At 38.2% G+C, this 22455-nt stretch overlaps 1 protein-coding gene across 2 annotated transcripts; it reads right to left on the bottom strand.

Annotated features, from left to right (window-relative positions):
* Positions 1–6088: 6088 nt before the first annotated feature.
* On the bottom strand, positions 6089–9376 carry LOC136847149 (acyl-coenzyme A thioesterase 13-like). 2 transcript variants are annotated; one of them, XM_067118546.1, is made up of 4 exons: positions 8819–9376; positions 7779–7981; positions 6670–6854; positions 6089–6292 (listed from the first exon to the last, which is right to left on the bottom strand). In XM_067118546.1, the coding sequence occupies exons 2-4, from the start codon at positions 7866–7868 to the stop codon at positions 6139–6141; spliced, it is 429 nt and encodes a 142-aa protein (XP_066974647.1). In that variant the 5' UTR covers positions 7869–7981; positions 8819–9376; the 3' UTR covers positions 6089–6138. The 2 variants fall into 2 exon arrangements, with proteins under 2 accessions (XP_066974647.1, XP_066974646.1); XM_067118545.1 differs by having other exon boundaries at positions 6090–6292; positions 7779–7901; positions 8819–9371.
* Between the last annotated feature and the right edge of the window lie 13079 nt (positions 9377–22455).

Raw genomic sequence — 22455 nt, forward strand, 5'->3', positions numbered from 1 at the left:
CATTATTCCTTATGATCTCAATGTACCAACTTAATTCACTTAACACCTGTTCTTTGGGTAACTGTATAGGTAACTATATATATATTCACTTTGCAGGATTATTTTCTTTGATAAAGTAAATAATTTTAAAAAGCCTTAATAAAGGTAGAGTATTACTACGCCAACAAACATTATGCATTGAGGGAGAAGTTTAAAACTTTACTACCTTGCTCTTAATTTAAACTACAAGCCCAACTGTTTCTGAATAAAAATAGAGTATTACAAAACCAACAAGACACTTCAAGGCTTCTGCCAGAAAAATTCATATCCTATAGACTAAGGTGGGGTACATAAAATAAATATTGATATCAAATATGATAAAAAGGATTCTCTATTCTTTAAATTACCCAATAACTACTTAAACAAGCTAAAAACTTTGAGATTTAACCAGTTTCTAGTAAGAATGACAAAATTTGATACCAGAATCAACCAGACAACAAGCGCATTTTTATGCACTGTGGTGCATTCAGACTAATTGGTTTGTATTGAGACCAGGCTGGTGGTGCTTTCGATCTAGGCTAATGGTGCATTTTGTCTAGTTTCCAGAATAGGGAACTCAGGTAGGAGAATCAGAAGCGTAAAAGTAGGCTAGAACAAACAGAAGCTTATCGTAAGGGAGAGAAAAAGACAGCAGTTTAAGATTAGAATATAAAGAATAAGCAGGAAAACAAAGAGGAAGGATGGTGCATTAGTGAGGGAGAGTTGAAGAGAAGGGAAAACTTTCAGACGTCTAGAATGCTCTAACAAGGAAACTTAGAGAACTGTAGATAGAAACAACAGAATCTCTAGTGTGAATTATTTAGGGGTAGGAAATAATAGAATCTGTAGTAATGTAAATAATTTAATGGTAGGAAATAAAGGAATCAATGGTAATTAAATAATTTAGAGGTAGGAAATAACAGAATCTTTAACATAATGAAAATAATTTACAGGTAGAAAATAATAGAATCTGTAGTAATGTAAATAATTTATAGGGAATAATAGAACCTGCAGTAATGTAAATAACTTTAGGTAGGCTGTAGAAGAGTAATTAGTTTAGGGCAGATAAGTGAAGGATGTAGTGTAATAATTGTTTAATAATAATAATGTTGTTATTACTATGTCAATTGTCCCGACTTACATTCGGAGGCTACCATTCATATTAGGACAACTAACTCGGACTAGCCTATACATATAACAATTTAATCCTGGGCTAGGGTAATATAAGGGTGACACGTCGGCCTAGGTTAATAAGCCCAGGCCTATTCTTAGCTTGAACTAGTACGTGACGTCGGAGACGGGCGAATCTTCATTTCGGGAAAGGTTGTCTCCCGCGGTTTGTTTAATGTTTCTTAGTAGGAGGTTACATGGTATAAACAAACTGTTACTAGTGTTCTTTCCATAATTGTTAGACCTGGCTCCCAACAGGTTCTTACACTGGTTTCCCGTAATACGAAAAGTTCATGTAGGACAGCTTAACTGTTACATTACACAGTTATCCTGGCTGTACATGCCTGATAGGTGAAATTTAACTCAAGCTTTGACGTATTCATAAAGTTATGGAAGAATATTGCACATCTTAGCCAATAGTTTGTGGCATTGTAACGATATGCGAGCTCATCATGGTGCAACTTAAGTAACATTACCATAACAACTCTTGGTAATTTGCTGTTACATCAAGGCAAAAAGTACAAAAGAACACTATTAAGTGTTCTGGCAACATGTACAATATAAACTAAGATAAGTGCAAACTCGTCGTACACGTCTTAAACAGTGCGATTTGAGCTTACGCAACTACCACGCACGCACACTCCATCATAGACAATCTCAATTTCGAGCGGGTAATTCATCTTCTAGATAAGATGAAAACCAATTCGTTTTTCCAGTCCGCCAATCATGAAGGGTATTGTCATTAATTCAAAAGAAGGATTTACATCATTACAGTAACTTTAATAAGCATAGGAGAATACAGTAGTTTGCAACTAATAGATAAAAGGTTAGATGGTAGAAGCAATTTTGGAAATAAGGGAAATGGACTGATAATGAACAACGCAGATGCATCAAAGAATTTTGAAGAAAAGCTCATAAATACCCAAGGGCTGACGAAAGCTAAACTAATTGGGCTAACAGATTTAACACAAAAGAATACAATTATGTGCACCACTGAAACGCACCTGAAACAGCAGAAATTGCTATTCCAACAGGTATCAGTGTGGTAGACTCAATGAGAGACAAGGACGACACCAAAGGAGGGGGTCCATTAATAATGTACAGCTCCAAAGGAGATATCCAGTTGAAAAAAGAAAAATCAGAACACGCAAACATTCTGGTAGTAGTGGGTAATTATAGAGCAGCAAGATTTAACCTAATCCTAGTCTACATGTCAACTAGTGGCAGAAAAAAAAATAAGAGAATAATAAGCGCCTTACACAAGGCATTATAGAAGAACAGAGACCTGCCTTCAGTGGGCATTTAGGTTTCATAAGGAAGGAAGACCTTGACCAAAATGGAAGATACGTAGCATTACCATAACTATTTATGGCAATTTGTAATTACGTTACTGTAAGAATAAAAAAGAGCACTGTTAAGTGTTACGGCAACATGTACATATCAACTTTGACAAGCGCATATCTTTAACAAGGGAGAAATATGGCACTTGAAATGCAAAACAAGGGGCTACCCTCCTTTCACTCTCACGTCATCGTGCTCGTCTCGAACATTCTGGCCATGGTCTGATGTGTTTACGCAACTACGCACTTACATCTACGCACACTTAATCATTGATAAACCTCAACTTTGAGTGGCAAACCACGTCCAGTAGATGAAATGAAAACCAATTCGTTTTTCCACTACCCCAGCTACAAGGATATTGCAAATAGTTTTAACGAGGGATTTTCCATGGGATACTATGTATCTCAAGGCAGATGGGTTATGGACCCCTTACTAGAGGAAATGCAGCATAAATTTCAAATGAGCTTTTCACCTTGAGGCCATTGGCAGTCACGATTTTCACTTGTGTGGGATACCAACGAAAGAAAATAATAGCATCCTTGCTTCCCTGTGTGGTTAGAAAATCTAACTGGTTGAGACATTGGTTTGTAACCCTATTCCTTGTCTTGATAAAGAAAAATTGAGGCAAAGTCTTGCGGTTTAAATTTGCAACCCCGTGAGATAATGGGTCATTACGGAAATTGAAGTTAATTGATGTATGGACTATGGAGAGGAATTGACTTTACAAGCATAACCTTGTTAATGGTAAAGTAAATAGTAGGTCTATGTCAAATTTACAGGCCTATTCCATTGGTTACATGTAAAAGACTAGGATGATCGAATAAGCATGAAAATGCATATTACACTTCATAGGGTTTTATAAAGGACATGACATTTGTTAATTATGATGCACTTAAATATCTCGGAAGCCACAGAACTGCTAGAATGACGCCAGCCACGTAGGCTAGACTAATGAGGTTCACCCTTCGTGTGGAAAGCCACTTTTATGATGAACTTTTCTAAAAAAAACTAATATTTTAGATGGGTAATGCTTTAATAACACTCACCTTATAGGTCTTCTCCGACTCGCCGTGTGACACTACATTCTGATAGTAAATCATCAAGAACAGAGTTCATATGAGTTTTTACATCTCTTTATGAACAGCTTTCAGCGTACTAACTGGCAACACTGCATTCAGTCCATACTGTATTATACTTTTATTTTAGTCCATATTCAGACTAGAGGGAATTTATTAATGAATTTGTTGTACCTTTCAAGTCATGACATCATTAAGGATTAACAAGGTAAAAAAGGGCAAGTCTCAATACAAACTGCCAACTGCGACATAACGAATGCATGAGTAATGCATTCGTAATTAAATGCCGCCATGGTGCTTAATTTTTAGGATATTTCAGATTGCCTTAGAAACATCATTAAATTGCACTCCTCTACTTATTCTCGAGGGTTCCAGCTCCGGAAAGTTGAATAAGCCTAGTGTAGAAGAACTCTTGACTAAATATGTTTACCTTTTCACTCGTCGACTTGATATTTGAGAAAATCTGTTTGTTGGGTTATTGATTTACCAAGAAGGCTACGTAATATTTTGAAGCCAATCAGTTAGTGAGGTCTGTACTTCAAGATTACAAATGGTAATACAAACAGTCGTAGTTTATCAACTGAAATATGGGAATTGTCTACAGAAGGATCCTCACTTGACATACAAAGAAGACAACACTATTATCCATTCGCATTGAAAAACCAGAGGAATCTGAAAAATACGGACTGGAGATGTTCAAGGACTTTGAAAAAAATGCTCTTTTGAACTTTCTTAACACCCCAACTCACTTGAAAAAGCTGTTAATCTGGGTTGCACGAGTAGAGGAAATAATTATATTATTGGGCCAATGAAACACCGCATCACACCATTATTATTCACGTTTTCCAGGCAGAGTGCTATCATAAACACTACTACACAAAATATATTAAAAATCCATCAGTTAAAAATTACGCTCCTACTTTACACATTACCATATATATATATATATATATATATATATATATATATATATATATATATATATATATATATATATATATATATATATATATCTATGTATGAAAATAAGAAGGCCCATAAAACACTATTTAAACATTGAAACCATATATTTCGAGCACTTGTTTCTGTGCCCTTGTTCACTGGTAGAATATGGACAGGTGGAAAGTTACAATGGTATATATACAAAAACATGAAGGTGTGGCCTTGGGCCTCCGATGTTAAGGAGGTGGCGTTTCTTAAGGAGGAGGAGAATGACCAAATTCCTAGTGGTTTTTGGCCTCATTAGCTCCCGTTTGGCGATGGATCTGGCGGTCGCGTTTCTTGGGTCATCTTCTTCAAGAGGGTCTGAGGATTAAGGTGTCGATGGCGTCCGATTTCCAATGTCCTCCTGACAGGTTCATATTGTTGGTTTGATTGATGATAGCAGATTCCAGCATCTTTCTTTTGTACGGACAGCTACTCTTGAAAACCAACTCCGCCCCACTCAGTTAATGACATGCCCTGTATTTCTAATATGTAGGAAAATTCCCGAACTCTCGAAGCGTAACGTACTGATCTTTTGTGCTCTGTTATTCTTTGCGAGAAGCGATCTACCTGTCTCGCCTACATAGATGTCATGACAATTACTACACGGTATCTTGTAAACTCCGGCTTCTTCCCTTTTTGTTATTTAAGTATCGTTAACGAAGGGAAGAAGCGGAGATTACAAGATACCGTGTAATGTCATGACATCTATGTAGGCGAGACAGGTAGATCGCTTTCGCAAAGAATAACAGAGCACAAAAGATCAGTACGCTACGCTGGAGAGTTCGGGAATTTTCCTACATATTAGAAATACAGGGCATGTCATTAACTGGAGTGGGGAGTTGGTTTTCAAGAGTAGCTGTCCGTACAAAAGAAAATGCTGAATCTGCTATCATCAATCAAACCAACAATATGAACCTGTCAGGAGGACATTGGAAATCGGACGCCATCGACACCTTAATCCTCAGACCCCTGAAGAAGATGACCCAAGAAACGCGACCGCCAGATCCATCGCCAAACGGGAGCTAATGAGGCCAAAACCACTAGGAATTTGGTCATTCTCCTCCTCCTTAAGAAACGCCACCTCCTTAACATCGGAGGCCCAAGGCCACACCTTCATGTTTTTGTATATATACATTGTAACTCTTCCACCTGTCCATATTCTACCAGTGAACAGGGGTACAGAAACAAGTGCCTGAAATATATGGTTTCAATGTTTAAATAGTGTTTTATGGGCCTTCTTATTTTCATATTACACTAGTATTACAGGAAAAGACATTCATATCTATGTATATATATATGTATATATATATGTAAATATATATATATATATATATATATATATATATATATATATATATATCTATGTAAATTATATATATATATATATATATATATATATATATATATATATATATATATATATATATATATATATATATATATATATATATATATATATATATAATATATATATATATATATATATATATATATATATATATATATATATATATATATATATATATATATATATATATATATTAATTTAACCTACAAACTTTGTCTGCCTACCCTTTGCAATAAGTTTACCAGATTCCTTGTTTGTGATATCAACAGTGAGAAATGCAAGATTTTTTCCAACTTTGAGTGTGTCAGCCTTAATGACAATAGTTTCGCCTTCTTTAGCCGCACTAATATAACTGTAAAAGAGCAGAGAGAGAAAAATACAGTATCAGAAACCGTTTCTCATAACATTCTTATTGTCAACATCTTTTTGAAAGATTTTTCTGGGATCACAGGTGAAACGAATTATCTCCGCTGTCATATGTACTCTGCCTGAATTCCCATCTAGTCCACATCTTTATTTATTGCACCACCAAAAAAGCTAGATTAGTGATGGCTTTCTCAATACTATAAAGGCAATGAGAACTGGATGAAGGCAATGAGAACTGGATGAAGGCAATGAGAACTGGATGAAGGCAATGAGAACTGGATGAAGGCAATGAGAACTGGATGAAGGCAATGAGAACTGGATAAAGGTATTGAGAACTGGACGGGGTTACCACGAAATACTTACGAAACATTCAGATCTACTGAAACTCCTTTGACAGCTCTTTCTGTTGACATTAGGGCCACTGTTGAAACGACGTCAACCAGTGTTGCTGTTAGGCCCCCATGAAGCGTTCCACCGCGATTCCGATGTTCCTTCTCCACAGTCATCTCGGCAACACATTTCCCACCACCACCCGATATCACTCTAACCTTTCATCAAAATAAGTAACTGCATCGGTATATTTCTAAGCACAAATTTCTATTAAACAAGGTGTAAAAGTTAAAAAAAAAAAAAAGTTTCAACAGAATGTATACTGTGAAACTTGAGATTTCTCACAGTACACATTATGTTGAATGTATACCATCGTGATCAGCACTATACTGTACTCTCCTCGATTTTTTTTTATTTTACATCCTCAAAATCTCATTTAAACCTTGTGGTTACCCAAATTGACAGATGGAATAATTGTTTGGGCCTCCAGTGCTCGTGAAAACATAACCACAAAATGGCCTGAAAATTAGCATTAAAAAATTAAATTGTAATTGTTAACCTCACAGGCTTACAGCTAAACCAGAGCGCAGAGCCTGGAGATGGAAAATGAAAATGGCTGGAAGACTTTCAACACAGGTTAGATTAAGTCCTGTCCTGGTAGGGTGAAGACTCCATATTAAGTTAAGTGGCTAGTATACAGGAAGTTAATATTTGACATAAAAGTATTTCAGAATATTTTAGGAACATTTTTTCTAATTTCATTATTTTTGCAAGTCATCCGCAAACGAGATATTCTTGTAAGATGCATTCCTGCACATCTGTAGGATTTAAAGAGCGCAAGGTCTGGTTAGGCTGCGGGTTCAGAAGGGGTGAAGGCTCGAAGGCAGGTTACACAATAAGAAAAAATGGTAGACTATCCATGTACGGCTTAATTACAGCATACAGTACACCATCATGATAGCAGAACAGGGTTAAAATGGACTCGACTGTTGGCTCAGAAAGAGAGAACACTGGTAAAGGCCCTTAGCCTATGATAATCTGATAGTCTAGCAAACACCATATTAGCTAACAAGTCAATGCACCCCGCAGCGGTATGCCTAAGTTAAGTTATGCGTAAGTTAAGGCTAAAGCCTCACACTTACTTTGGAAACGTTCGCGTCAAATCCTCCGCCCTCGCACATAACTTTCAACACTTGCTGGATAAATTTCTTTCCACCGTTTGCTGCTGCCATTGTCTTTGGTTTGAATCGCTTTCTTGATGCGGCCTTAAAGCAGATCAATAGGTAACAGTAAGCCACTTGCCAGTCTTGCAGTTGGTAGGTCACTAATTAAGCCGCAGAGTTGCCTGCTCACGCACAGTAAGCCAGAAAAATATTTTTATGGATAAAATTAATCTTCGCTTTCATCTCTCTCTTAATTCTTGATTATCATTTACCAATGTTTAGAATATTATTGTGCGAAAATATTGACACTGAATTTAGCACATTCATTTTCTGTAATAAATATAGAATGAAACAGACATATAGGAATATTTCTATCAAGTATAATTTCTTACTCATTTAAAGTATTTTACATTCGTTTTATTGAACATCGCAAATAACTTAATCTTACTACTGTACAATAGTGTTATAAAATAACTATAGAAATGACTCATTTCTCATTGAAAGTAAAAGTAATGATGTACAATAGTAATTTAAAACTAAAACGCATGTAGTTGAGTCACTTCGTCAAAGTAAACAGTATGAAAATACAGACATCAAAGGGTATGGATTATTAATACTTAAATACTTTGCTTCACTGGGTAATTCGGACCTTGCAGAGTTGTTTACTTTTCTAAGGGAACTTATGAAGGGACCAGACGAGCAGGACAGTCCCCTCAATAAATCATCATTAGTTTTTATTCGGGCTATTTTCCGTGTGAAAGATTCTCTGAACTTCGACAATCCTTATTTTCGTCCTCCTGTGCCTTCTCCGATAATATGCCAACTGGCAGACTGGCCTATACGGGTCGGGATAAAAAATACCTCTGAATAATATAATAATAATAATAGCATGCAGCACCCTCTGACCGAGCAGACTATGAGGTCGGCGAAATTAAAAAAAAATCACATCAATGGAAAGAGAATGACATTTACATGCACAATGTATAAAGAGAAAATTCTAAAAAATTTTCCGAACTCACCAGAGCAAGTTGACAGGGGACAGTTCTGCTTGCAGTGAGCGGGGGACCCAGTTGACTGAAGTGTTTTGGCTCTGTGAGCGAAGGCTTTGCCGAAATTATCACATAAATCGAGCATTTTTAATATTTTCTAACGAAGACAATATAAGCTATATTTTATCGAGTTATTCTAATATTTTTGTACTTGGCCTAAAATTAGCAACGGTCCGTGAGCACTTTATTGGCAAAATACATACACAAATATGTTTTTGCTTTCGCAAACGATTTTTCTCAGTATCTTTGCTTCTTTAACCACCCACACATTCTTTCCCCCTCGTTGTCAGCATCGAGTATAAAATGAAGTACAGAGACTTAAATTATTACAACTGAGGCATAGACATATAAAAAAAAAATTCTCATTTATTCCTAAATGTAAAATTTCCTGGACAGCTGATGCTTAAGTGACAAAAATATTTCGAGCATTGATATTTAAATTACAAAATTATTTTAGTTTTACCCGTAATTTTAAAATTCCTAGCTAACTGATCTGCAAATGACAAAAACTTTTCCAGCATTAATACGTAAATTACAAAATTATTTTAGTAAAATTAAAATTCTCAATTACTCGTGAGTGTAAAATTCCCCCAACAAATAAATCCAAAAGAGTAAACATGCTTTCGTTCTTGTCCTTTTGTCCCTGGTGCTCCTGCGCGTTCTCCCTGTCTCTTTCCTCTCTTCTCTCTTGCCTCTCACGAGGCGTAAATTCTCTCTCTCTCTCTCTCTCTCTCTCTCTCTCTCTCTCTCTCTCTCTCTCTCTCTCTCGTTGTCAGCATCGAGCATAAAATAAAGTTACGTTTACCCGTGAAGCATTACAACTGAGACACAAGGACATGTAATATAATTCTCATTCACCCGTAATAAAGATATTTACAATATATTTCCCCGGCAAATGGATTGTTGGAAAAATATTTTCGTATTTTGCAGACATAAATTCCTTGAGAACTCTCTCTCTCTCTGTTGACTAGTTGCTTGTAGACAGCTCCAGAGAACAAATAAAAAGGGCCCAAAATAAAGCAATGCAAATGGCAAGCATGGCTATTGCAGTCATTAGTAATAGCTGTAGCTGGGTGAAGGATGGGAAGTTGCTCTTGAAGGGATTAGGATGCCATCCTTAACGTATGTCATGGAAGCCATGAAACTGCAAGAAAGTTATATATGAACTACAAAAAAAAAAAAAAAAAGATAACCAATTGTATAGGACAATCGTGAAGGCACCAAGGTACATAGCAAGTTGCGCTTAAGAGCTGAAATATGGGCCTCTTCCTGCCACTCAAGGGATATGAAGAAAAGCACCTGAGAGTGGTGGAAAAAGGCTCCTATATGAGCTGACTATGGAGCAATATGAAAGTAAGAAAACCCATTGGATTCTGCAAATAAAAGAGTACCTGAAAGAGTCAAGTTTAACTTAAGTAAAATTGAATCAATTAAGGTCAGCAATTAAAAGAAAGGATAAATAACTAGGGGAAGAAAAACATGGCTAAGAGAAGTGAATGACAAGACAATCTTAAAAATCTGTAGAAAATATGAGGAGAACAGGAGAAGCAGCCTGGAATGATAACGTGAAAAAAAAAAACAATGCTGATCAGTACGGCTAGATTAGGTACACTAGAATTAAACGATACGAACAGGTTAAAGGGGGAAGATACAAAATGTTTCTGCTATGAAGAAATAACAACATTTCTTACTCCGCTGCCCAACATACAGTGACAGCAGGAATGGATTCGTGCATCAGTCATATCAAGGAAATCCCCTTCGATGTGGGACCACCTTGACGTGGTGAGGGGACTCTTGAACCCCAGGAATCTGTTCCGGGGTTTGAGTCCAAGAGTCCCATTTACCATTATACGAGTACATTGCCTTGAAATAATTTTTGTGGAATTTTCCGCTTTTGCTAAAATTGATTGGACCTGATAAATAGGAAAAGATATCATAACTGGGATTGGGTTTATATCCGAAGCTAAATAGTGGGAACTGTGGTAGGACCATCAACTGCCCGATAATGTTCGGACCTGAGAGATAACAGGCGGAACTATTCTTTAGGGGTGGACCACAGATTCCAGGAGATTCTGGTTCTGGGGATAGGACTCTCGGCATTCTATCCGGTTTGCCCATAACATAATTAGAGTGGGGACGATAGTATTCTCGTAATACCTTCGACCCTAGAAAGCCGGTTTGGCTTACACTTGGGCCACTATAATCATGTTGCGCCACCCCTGTCGGGTAGGGTAGGGACGTGGACATTTGGGAGTCGGTTCTCACTCGTGCCATTGGTGGAAGAATAAACCCCATGATAATATCTTTTAAGGTTTTCAGGTTTATTATTATTTTTTACCCCTCTCAAATCTTTATGTCTAGCATTTATAAGGATTCGAGTACCCCTGGACCCTCAGGTAGTGCTGTTGTGGCACAGATGACGACCTCTGCATCCACCTTGGAGATTGAAATTTCTCAAAATGTTAATGACTTCTCCAAAAACATATTGACAAAAATCAATAATAACAAATATCCTGATCCCCCTCCCTTGGACCCTCTAGCCATGCTTCATTGATGGCGACTTCAAGCAAGGACACGGACTTCTCTAAGAAATCTTCATCCAAAATTAAATCCTCAACACAGCCAGGTTGTGTGAAAATTTTGAGAATGCTCCGTATCGAAGACTCACGAGTCGGTTGTGATTATGAAATGATCTCGACAGCTCTGAAATCATTTGGAACTGTTGTAGAAATCAGGATGAACTTTATTGATATTGAATCTAAATGGGAAGCGTGGGTTACCTTTATTAGCCATGATGAGGCTGTAAAGGCTAGTAGTATGATAAGTGCCATACAAATAGGTCAAGCTACAGCACGAGGAGCCTTAACAGACCAAGTTCCCAAAGACATGGACATTTATGTGCCGTCTAAATGAGCTCAGGATAAACCAGAGAGAAATCAGGATACAGAAGTAAGGACTCTTAAACCTCCTATGTGGCTAGTAGCTTCAGCCAAGGAGGAAAATTATAACTACTGTAGATTTTGCAGGTTTCTTCAGAAAAAGGTGGGAGGAATAAAGAGCGGTTATATTTCTCGTTTTGGGAAGAACACTGTTCTTATTCATGCCAAATCCACAACCCAAGCATATATGCTGACCTTGTTGGACAAAAAATGATGAAATGATTGCGAAGATCAAGCCTCACTTAAGCTTTAGTTATGGGAGAGGAGTAATATTTGATAAAGACCTTTAAGGCATGACAGAAGAAGAAATTCCAGAAATGAGCCCAACTTCAGTTTGGAGAGTGAAAAAGGCAGCTATTGCCAACATGATCATTTTAACCTTTGTAGACTCTGAAGTACCTTCTTATGTCATATTTGAAAATGAAAGGTATGAGTACGTCCTTTCCAGCAAAGACCAGTGCAGTGCTATCATCGCTTTAAGTTTGGCCACCCATCAAAAAACTGCGAAAATGCTAAAATTTGTATAAATTGCTCTGGTGTCCATCATGATGATGAATGTAATAGAAAAGCAAAATGTATTAATTGTCAACTGGAACAGAAATCCAATAACAAAAATTGTGAAATTTACAAATTTGACTGTGCACTAAATAAAGCCAATGCAGAGCATATAAGTATCGGTTTTGCAAAAAGACAATTAGGACAACAACCTAGGAGCTATGCTCAAGTTCTTAAGCCACCACCCCTATCTACCACTAGGGTTGCAGTGGCAGCACCCTCTAATGTAGCAGGTGCATCAACCCCTGTGGTAGCGGCCCAGCCATCTGGGTCAGGTGCTCGGCCTGTTGAGGCTAGAGCACAAACCTCCAAGAAGGATAAGATGGCACTTAACCCAACCACCTTGGAATTGTCTCAGGCAGAGTCTTTGCCTGATTTAATGGAGACTGAGGAGCAAAAGCTCCAAAAGAGGAGACGTTCCCCCCTCATCCTCTCCTCCCTCAAATCCAATTAAACATGCATCACTTAGTAATAGATACGAAGAACTAAGCTCGATGCAAGAACAACCGGTCTGAATTTAAACAAATTGACAAGAAAGGGAAACAAAATGGCACCAGTAAATCAACAGATAATTAACCAAACCTGTCAAGACCAGTCCTTTCTAAGTCGTCTCTTGATAATACTCATAAACAAAGAGAGTAAATGAGAAGGCTCCATCCAAAGGGCCCTCCACCAAGCCCAAAAAATAGTTTTCACGTCAATACTACACTGGAACTGTAGAGGTCTTAGGGCTCGAAGTGAAGAGCTGAAGGTACTGCTCCATGACCATACCCAAGGTATTGTGTGTCTCCAGGAAACTAAGCTTGGAAGCACACAATACAATTCTGGGTTAAATTACAGCATATACTGTATAATTCTCCACCATCAATTGGAGATGGAGCTAAGGGAGTTGTAGCAATTATTGCGTCTAAGTCGTTGCCCCACTCCTTGCTATCAGTTAATACTCATCTCCAAGCTGTAGCAGTAACTTTCATTTTAGACAAGCAAATTACAGTTTTGCTCCGTATCTCTTCATCCTGATTTGGATTTCACTTATAATGATATTCATTTACTGATCAATCAGCTTCCTACTCCTTTCCTCCTCCTTGGTGATTTTAATGCTCACAACCCCATATGGGGTGGGAACACGACAGATGCCAAGGGTAGGGTGTTGGAGGGTATTATGGATGGTCATAATATCACTATACTCAATAATGGAACCATGACTTGCCATACCATCTACTCCAGTACTTATTCAGCTATCGATCTGAGCTTTTGCTCATCTAGTGTTCACATTGGTTATGAATGGTTAGTAATTGAATATCCAAATGGGAGTGGCCACTTCCCAATTCATATAAAATCAGTTAAGAATCAGCCATCTGAGTCACCTCCCAAATGGGAGGTAGATGAAGCAGACTGGAAGAAATTTAGTGAGTCTGTTCTCATGGACAAGAATGTGAAATCATTTCCATCCATCTCAGAGGCGTATAATTATTTCAATGACACCACCATCAACAGTGAATTGCCTCTATTCCAACAACAAAGGGAAGCCCCATAGACCAGCAGTTCCTTGGTGGAACAAAACCTACAGTAGTATGAGAAAGATCACTAGAAAATGCTGCAAAAAGTATAAGAGGAGTGGAACTGCCCAAGCCAAAAGTTATTTGCCAACGTGCTGTGGCCAAGCAAAATAAATATTTAAAAAAAAGTAAAAAGAGAGTCTTGGATGTACTACTAAACGGCATTGGCTCAAAAACACCATCCAGAATGATTTGGAAGAAAATTAAAAAAACTAAATGGCAAGTTTGTCCCTGAACCTCTGCCTACCCTAAGATAAATGGTGACCTAATCACCCAGCCAGAGAGGGTCGCAGAAAAATTAGGGCAATATCAAGAATATCGAGTAGTGAGAACTATTCTGTAGAATAACAAGCCATTAGAAATGCCCACATTTCTCTTGATTTAAGTGAAAATGATTTTGAACCATATAATGCAAAATTTACAGTGCAGGAATTCGAAGATGCCTTGCAGAATACCAAACCATCAGCCCCTGGTGAAGATAAAATACCTTATGAAATGCTGAAACATCTCCCAAAAAAGTCAAAGAAATTTCTTTTAGGTATAATCAATGAAATCTCGGAAACTGGTATTAATCCTAAGAGCTGGAAATTATCACTAATCCTCCCTATGAAGAAACCATTATCCAGCAGCTACAGACCAATAGCTCTCACCAGTTGTGTTTGTAAGCTGATGGAAAAGATGATTAACACCAGACTTGTATGGCACTTAGAAACAAATACATGTGCTTTCTCCATTCCAGTTTGACTTTAGGAAAACTAGATCTACTTTAGAGCCCTTGCTCAGGCTCTCAAACCAAATACAAGGAGGTTTTGCTAAACAGAGTCAAACGATAGGAGTTTTCTTTGACTTGGAAAAGGCATATGACACCACATGGCGTTATGGTATTATAAAAAAAGTTGTATAAGATGGGATAAAAAAAGTTGTATAAGATGGGCATTAAAGGAAAAATGGTCAGATTTATAAATTCGCTTTTATCAGAAGGAAATGTAAAGGTAAGAATTCGGAATCATGTATCACGACTTTTTTTTACAAGAAGAGGGAGTTCCTCGGGGTAGTGTCCTTAGTGTCACGCGCTGCTATTGCCATTAATGGAGTATTAGAAAAGATATCATCACAAGTAAAAGGCTCTTTATTTGTAGATTATTTGGCTCTGTATTGCACAAAATATAAGCTCTTCGTTGGGTGAGTCGGTAGAGCTGCGGACTGTCACTCGATGGGCCGGAGTTCAATCCCCCGGCCGGCTGATGAAGAGTTAGAGGAATTTATTTCTGGTGATAGAAATTCATCTCTCGCTATAATGTGGTTCGGATTCCACAATAAGCTGTAGGTCCCGTTGCTAAGTAACCAGTTGGTTCTTAACCACGTAAAATAAGTCTAATCCTTCGGGCCAGCCCTAGGAGAGCTGTTAATCAGCTCAGTGGTCTGGTAAAACTAAGGTATACTTAACTTATCTTTGCACAGGATATGATGCAGTATCTACTAGCAGGTTCATGCAAAGAGCCATCGATAAAGTAAGCAAGTGGGCTAATGAACAAGGATTTCGATTTTCCGAATCTAAAACTGTCGCTGTTCGGTTCTGCCGACGCCGAATTAAGGAAACCATTCCAACTCTTACCTTAAATGGAATGATTTTACCTTACTCTACTGAAGTAAAATTTTTACGAATGGTCTTTGATGAAAAGCTCACTTGGAATAATCATACTGACCAGTTAAAAGTGAAAGTGAAGAGATCACTAAATATTTTAAAAGTAATTTTAATTGGGGTGCTGATAGGAAATCGTTGTTAAGGCTTTATAATGCAGTATGTTTATCTGAGTCAGACAAAGACAAAAGCAAGATATTGATATTCAACGACTGGTGTAGTATTGATGATGTAGAAAATATGTAGCACACAGAAGAGATAAAAATAGACACAAAATACCAGGGCGTAACGATCAGCAACATGAAAGACTGCTTCAGAGAACAGATAAAAAAAGGCACAAGTTAAAGCAAAGCAGACGGCAAATATGGCAAATGCAGCCATCAGTAAAAGTTGTAACAGCGTGGAAATAGGAAAACTATATTGGAAAGGATTAGCGATGCCATCCTTCATGTATGCCATGGAAGTCATGCAACTTGACAAGAAAACCATAAATGAACTACAAAAGTAGACACTCAAGTATATAGAACAATCCTGAAAGAACCAAGCTCCACAGCAACTTGTGCGTTAAGATCCGAAATAGGGCCCTCTTCCTGCCGCTCAAGAAATACGAAGAATAAACTACAGTATTCCATCTGAAACATACACTCCAGAGTGGTGGAAATAGGCTCCTATACGGGATAATCATGGATCAATATGAAAACAAGAAAACCCCGTTGATTCTGCAAGTGAAAGGGTATATGAAAGAATTAAACATGAACTTAAGTAAAATTGAATTGCTTAAAGGTAAGCAGCTAAAAGAAATAATAAATAACTGGGACCAAAAAGCATGGGAGAGAAATGAATGACAAGACAACATCAAGAATCTACAGAAGATATAAAGAAAACATAGAAGAAATCTGGTATGATAACAAAAAACAATGCTGATCAGTAGGGCTAGACTAGGCATACTAGAATTAAATGACAAGAATAAGCTAAAATGGGAAGATACAAAATGTTTGTGCTGTGAGGAAAAAAAAAGAAAACTTAGAACATTTCTTACTCTACTGCCCAACATATAATGAGATTAGAAATAGAGTTACGGTTTTGTGCAACAGCCAGATCAGGAAAATAACGGGGAAATAAGGGGGAAATTGGAAATAAGAAAGAATTTATAAAAGAATTATGGCTTTGCAGACAAAAAACTTAAACAAACACAAAGGAGGAATAAAACGAGCAAGGGAGCCGTTTCAGAGAAAGTCTCACCTACTACTACTACTGCTACTTCAGGTAAGAAATGTCATTTTTATGAAAAGAATCGAGTATGTTGGCGTGCCATCGCATCTGCTTTGCCTTAAGAAAACTTGAATAAACGAAGAGGATTAGAAAAATAAGGTAAGGTTACTTTTAGGACAATATTGGCTTACGAATGTAAAGTAGGTTATAGGGTAAGCCAAGCATTATTGAAAGGGTCCTTGTAGCTTTTGATGTGGTTTTAACAACTTGATACCTGGATTAGCCTATTTTTTGGGGGGGCGGGGCGCTTGGGTTAGGGAACCTGTATGAGTTTATGGTTAACCGTGCCCCTTAACCCCCAAACTAGCCAGGCTTAAAACAAGGGCATCGGAAATTATAGGCTAGTAATATCTGAAACCATTATTTGTAAACGAGAATGTACAGTGAAAAAGTGAATGTCTTTTCCAAAGATTATGCATCCTCAGCCTAGTACTGTAAGTTATTTTGCTAAAAAATAAGGTAAAACAGAAGACGCCTACTACTGTGGCCTGCCCCCAGTCGGTGATTGGAATATTTCCTACTGTATGTTTAGGATTTTGTTTATGTTTATATCTTTTGTTTATCTTTATGGTTTTTACCATCTTTGCTTCTGTTTTTATGTTCATCCCCAAGGGGCTGGTACCAAACATGCTGCCCATTTTGCACATGAACTGGTAGGAAGTCTACTCTGAACATTGTAATTTATTTTATTTTCTTGTCTCCTTGTATGTAAAAACAAAATAGACCTAAACAAAACCCCGTTATGTTGAGTGACGTGTTTTTGTTTGTCTTTATTTTTTTTATAGTCTCAACTAAATTATTATACAGGTAGGCTGTTTTGCAGTGGTATGTTCTAATTTCTTATCTCTGTAGTGGTATAAAGCTAAGATCTAGGAAGGACAACCTACCAGCATTGCAATCTACCAGACATGTTAATATATTTAAAAGCATTACTGAAATTGTTAGAAATCATGGAATTAATGAAAAATTAAAACAGGTTCATAGTAAAATATCCACTATTATTTTATAACAAGAATATGTATTTATCGGCCATTATTCACAAGATATGAAAATAAAGTTCATTTAGAGTGCCTCACTTCAAGAAGTCATGACCCCAAAGAAAAATATTTAGGTCAAATCTGAGGAATAGCCCTTTGTCGGATATGTCTGGATACTTTCTCCAAGAACTTCTAGATCAGGCGATTTCAGGCAGGAGGGCAGATGCTAATTACATTTTACCATTGTCCTGCGTTAGACTATCATCCAGAAGACAACCATTTAGTTCTAACAACTGGAGTAGACAGGCCAGATCTTTGAGACAAACTTTTCGGCAGAGATTTCATCAAGGCTCCCATTCCAGGGGTAAACAACGAGAGGAAGGAAGACAACAATACCGGCCCACTGGTCCCCCCTGGTCCGGCAAATGCAGGGCTGTGGGCACAAGAGGATCCAGTGGATGAGAAAGATTTTTTCCCCCATCTGCTTCATCAGACCAGAGTTGGGGGCTGTCTGGGGAACAAGTGGGAAGAGTGGCAGAAAGCCAGTGCAGAGACATGGACAGTACAGACTATCAAGAAAGGGTACATCTTTTCATTCCAGAAGAAACCACTCTTATCACCAATACCTATCAATTTTATATAAGTGACTTACCAATCAATTACATACTTACTAGCTTTCCACACGGCAGTCTTAAGAATTCAAATTTTCGCAGTGGCACTATCATCACTAGTGTAGGTGACAGGGTCCCAACCCACTTTTGGGACTGATAGCAACAACTCAGCAAAGAGCCTCAATTTGTTTTCTGCCAGCTCCTGACTAACATCAGTGGTTTTGTGCGGTCTCATCATCATTTTTTGGATATATTTGTCCAGTTCTTTGGTGAAGTATTGAGGTTTTCCTTGTTTTCAGTACTGTATGCGCCAAATATTTTTCTTAGCTATTTAGCAATTTTGTTAGCCTTGGTTAACTTTATTCTGATTAGCCAGGATGTGTTGTAGAACGATATTAGTTAAGTTTTCTTTTCAATCCCACACTAAATGTGTGAAATGTAGGGGGAGTGGGCAAGACAGTAATATATACACATATCTTTCTTGTTCAGAGTGTCAGGATTGAGACGAGCGAAAGTGACTTTGATATCGCATTCTGGCCCAGGAAAGAATGGTTTCCGGATCTGCTGTGCCTGTTAGTGGACTTCCCAAGACTTCTGCCACAAAAACAGTCGCTGCTCAAACAACCACACTTCCTCAGGTTCCATCAAGGATTGTCTACTCGGGCCCTGACTGGCTTCAGACTGTCGGGAGCATCGTCAGAGTGTAAAGGCTTTTCAAAGCAAACCACAGAGGCTTTTGCTAGGTGCAAAAGATCTTGTGCTAGAAGGCTCTACCAATCCAAGTGGTTGGTTTCAGAGGATAGTACCGACAAATGACATCTAGTCTTCTGAAACCTCTATAAGCAAGTTAGCTGACTTTTTGCCTTTCCTGAGGACGATAGGAAGTCGTCTCCCTCTACCTTAAAGGGATATAGGTCATTGTTCTAAGACCTCAGAGATTTTATCAGATCCTTCGAAACCTCCATTAGAAAGCCTGGATTTTCTCTCCTGAAATTTGGACATTGTTCTGAAGTGGCTCATGAGCTCATCCTTGGAACACCCCAGATCAACCTCTTTTAAGAATCTCACTGGGGAGACACTCTTTCTCGTGGCATTAGCGATCGCAGACTCGTTAGCAAGCAGTAAGCCTTCGACATGAGAGTAGGTTTTGCAAGTGGAAATGCAGTGTATGCTCTCTCTCTTGTTTTCCTCGCCAAGAATGAGGATGTCTCCAAGCCTCAGCCTCGCTCATTCGTTATTAGGAGCTTAAAGGACATCCTCGGGCCAGAGGAGAAAGAGAGACTTCTTTGTTCTGTGGGAACCTTGAAGTTCTATCTTCAGAAGACAGAAAAGATCAGAGGACCCTCCGACAAGCTTTGGTGCTCAGTGAAGATCCCTTCATGCCCTCTGTCAAAGAATGTATCTTCTTTCTTTCTTAGAAGTTTGATTACAGAAGTGCATTCTCAAGTTCAGGAAGATGTTGTATCTTCCCTTACGGTCAAAGCTCATGAGGTTCAGTATAAAGGAGGGGTGAATGAAATGGTACAAATGTAATTTTAAATGTTCACAATGTGGAAAGGATAATTGTATTGGCTGGTTAAGAAAGGATTGTGAGGAAAATGAGGGAATATGTGACTGCTGAGAATATCAAGAAGATGAATGCAATGAGGATGGCTGTGTTGCCAAGAAGGTAACAATGGAGAGCTGCATGCATGAAGTGAAGCAAATTAGTAACGAATGTAGTAGTGAATCAGAGTGAATATTGTAGTTTACAGATACGGGACACAAGTGTCGTTAGTGAGCAGTACAGTAGTTAGTAATTGAAAGGTGCGATTGGGATATAAAAAGAAATCAACGAAAGTGTAAGGATACATGGTTTGGGGACAAGGGAGTGTGTTAGTATGGGAGGAGGCATAATTAAAATTCAGTTAGGAGATTTAAAGCCACATATAATTTTGTAGTCATGGATGAGAATGATATGCCAACATGTTTTTTATTAGGAATTGATTTTATGAGAATGCATGATATAAGTGTGGATGTCGGGAGGAATTTTAGAAAAGGGCGGCAGGAAATAACGGTTAAAGGAGGGGATGTGTCTAAAACTAGTTTTGTAGGTATGGTAGATATTGCAAGGAGTAAAAAAATGATTTTGTTGAGGAAGAGGAAAATTACAGATGCAAAATCAGTGCATGAGAATAAGTATGTTAAGAGAGTGTGTGTTAGGAGGGTGTAAGAGTAGGAAATTGGCCGTCTGAGTTAGGAATTTAGTGCTAAGTGCTAAGAGATTTGCATGTAAAGGTATAGTTTATTTTTGCATCAGGAAGGAATATGGGATGGGAAGTGTATGTGCCAGTGTTTTCGAAGATGCAGCTGTGGTAGTGTGTTTATTAGTGCATGATAGGTTTGGCATCTGGGAAAATAAATTATGGAAAATGCATGAGAGAGAGATTGTATGTGCCTGATTGAATAAAATTTGTGCGGATGTAGCGACATACGCAGCGGACTGTCAGAAGGGTAAGTATCAAAGTGTGCATGATCCACCTGTGTTGCGCATTGCAGATGAAAGAGTTATTTGAGATGGTTGTGATTGATTGTGTGTCGCTGCCTGTGACTGCTAGAGGACATGTGGGAATGGTTGTAATGGTAGATCATTTGAGTAAGTTTGCGTATGCAGTAGTGATTCGGAACAAAAGAGGAGTCTAGAAGCGAGAATGCGGGTCAAGTGATGTTGCCAATGTGTGTGCAAGCCAACGAATGTTGAGGACAATGGGCCTGGAATTTGTGGATGGGAGTTTGAGCAAATGTTGGCGTGATTGGGGCATAGAGCATAGTGCGACGGATTGGCGGAACGAACGTGAGAACGCTGATGAGATATTATATGATGAGTGAATGTGATAATGATTGGGATAAATGTTGGGCTTAGTTGTTGTGGGTACACAACGCCACCGCATAAGGGTATTGGTATGTCTCCGTAAATATGTATTAAATTTTAACAGAGATCAGATTATATTGATGATAGGAGGTAAGACAACAATGAGGTCAAAAACATGTAAGGTGGAAAGCTGGTAAGAATGTCAGTACATAACAGCTACAATAACAGAAAAATTTGAGGGTCCACATGAAGTGTTGGAAGTTGGTCCCAGTGGGCTTAGTTATGTTGTAGGAAGTATGTGTAGATGCAGAAAAGAGGAGAAATACGACATCATAACTCACTATGAGATGGAAGGATGTACCAGAATATGTGAGAGAGAATGGGTGTATAAATGGTTGAAATCAAATGTGGGTGGAACCAAGTATGCATGAGAGCTTGTGTATGGAGGATCAGCAATTTGTTTTGATAGAGTATGGTAGAAAACGAAGAAAGGGAAGAACATATGCAAAGGAATGATCGAAGTTGTGTGTGCCAAAGTGAAAATGAGTGATAAAGCGTGTAATACGGATGAATGGGATGGTATGACATGAACGTATAGCATATGCGGGTTTGATATAACTGAGTTGACTGAACAAGTAGGGTGAGTGAACGGTTGGAGGTGAGCTAAAGTGTAAGAGTAAGAGAGCGTAGCAGTGATAGACGAAAGGGATTGAAAGCATGAATGAATCGCTGCAAGAATTGGTGGTCAATGAGCGAATGGGATGGGTTAATTGAAGAATTGGGGAGGTATTTGGAATGAAGAGGGCAGGCAGATGAGGGATTGTGATGAAATTGAGAGTGGTATTAGTGAAGAAGATAGCATGAATCTGAGAGAGAATGGAGGAGAAAATGTAAATCTGAATGTTGCTGGAAGAGAAAGCGAGTCTGAGAGAATGATTCATGCGCCCGCTGAACGAGTTCTAAAGGACCTGCTAGTGAGCATCCACAGGGTGCTATGTAAGGCAATGAATGTAGTGAAAAGTGTTGGTTGGAAAATGAGCCGATATAGAGGGATGAATAAATTTGTTTGTATTTAGCATTTCCCAACGTTTTGTGAGAGAGAGAGAGAGAGAGAGAGAGAGAGAGAGAGAGAGAGAGAGAGAGAGAGAGAGAGAGAGTGTAATTGTCGTTAGTGTGTGCTTCGGTTGTTGGAAGAGGGATG

Source organism: Macrobrachium rosenbergii, chromosome 16, assembly GCF_040412425.1.
Source record: "Macrobrachium rosenbergii isolate ZJJX-2024 chromosome 16, ASM4041242v1, whole genome shotgun sequence".
In the NCBI taxonomy this organism is placed as follows: Eukaryota; Metazoa; Arthropoda; class Malacostraca; order Decapoda; family Palaemonidae; genus Macrobrachium; species Macrobrachium rosenbergii.

Excerpts from the sequence above, each read along its gene's own strand:
- LOC136847149 (XM_067118546.1), bottom strand. The coding sequence starts at position 7,868 with ATGGCAGCAGCAAACGGTGGAAAGAAATTTATCCAGCAAGTGTTGAAA. Across the intron at positions 6,855-7,778 it reads TTGACGCGAACGTTTCCAAA|GTTAGAGTGATATCGGGTGG; the intron begins GTAAGTGTGAGG and ends TTTTGATGAAAG. Across the intron at positions 6,293-6,669 it reads TCAGTAGATCTGAATGTTTC|TTATATTAGTGCGGCTAAAG; the intron begins GTAAGTATTTCG and ends GCTCTTTTACAG.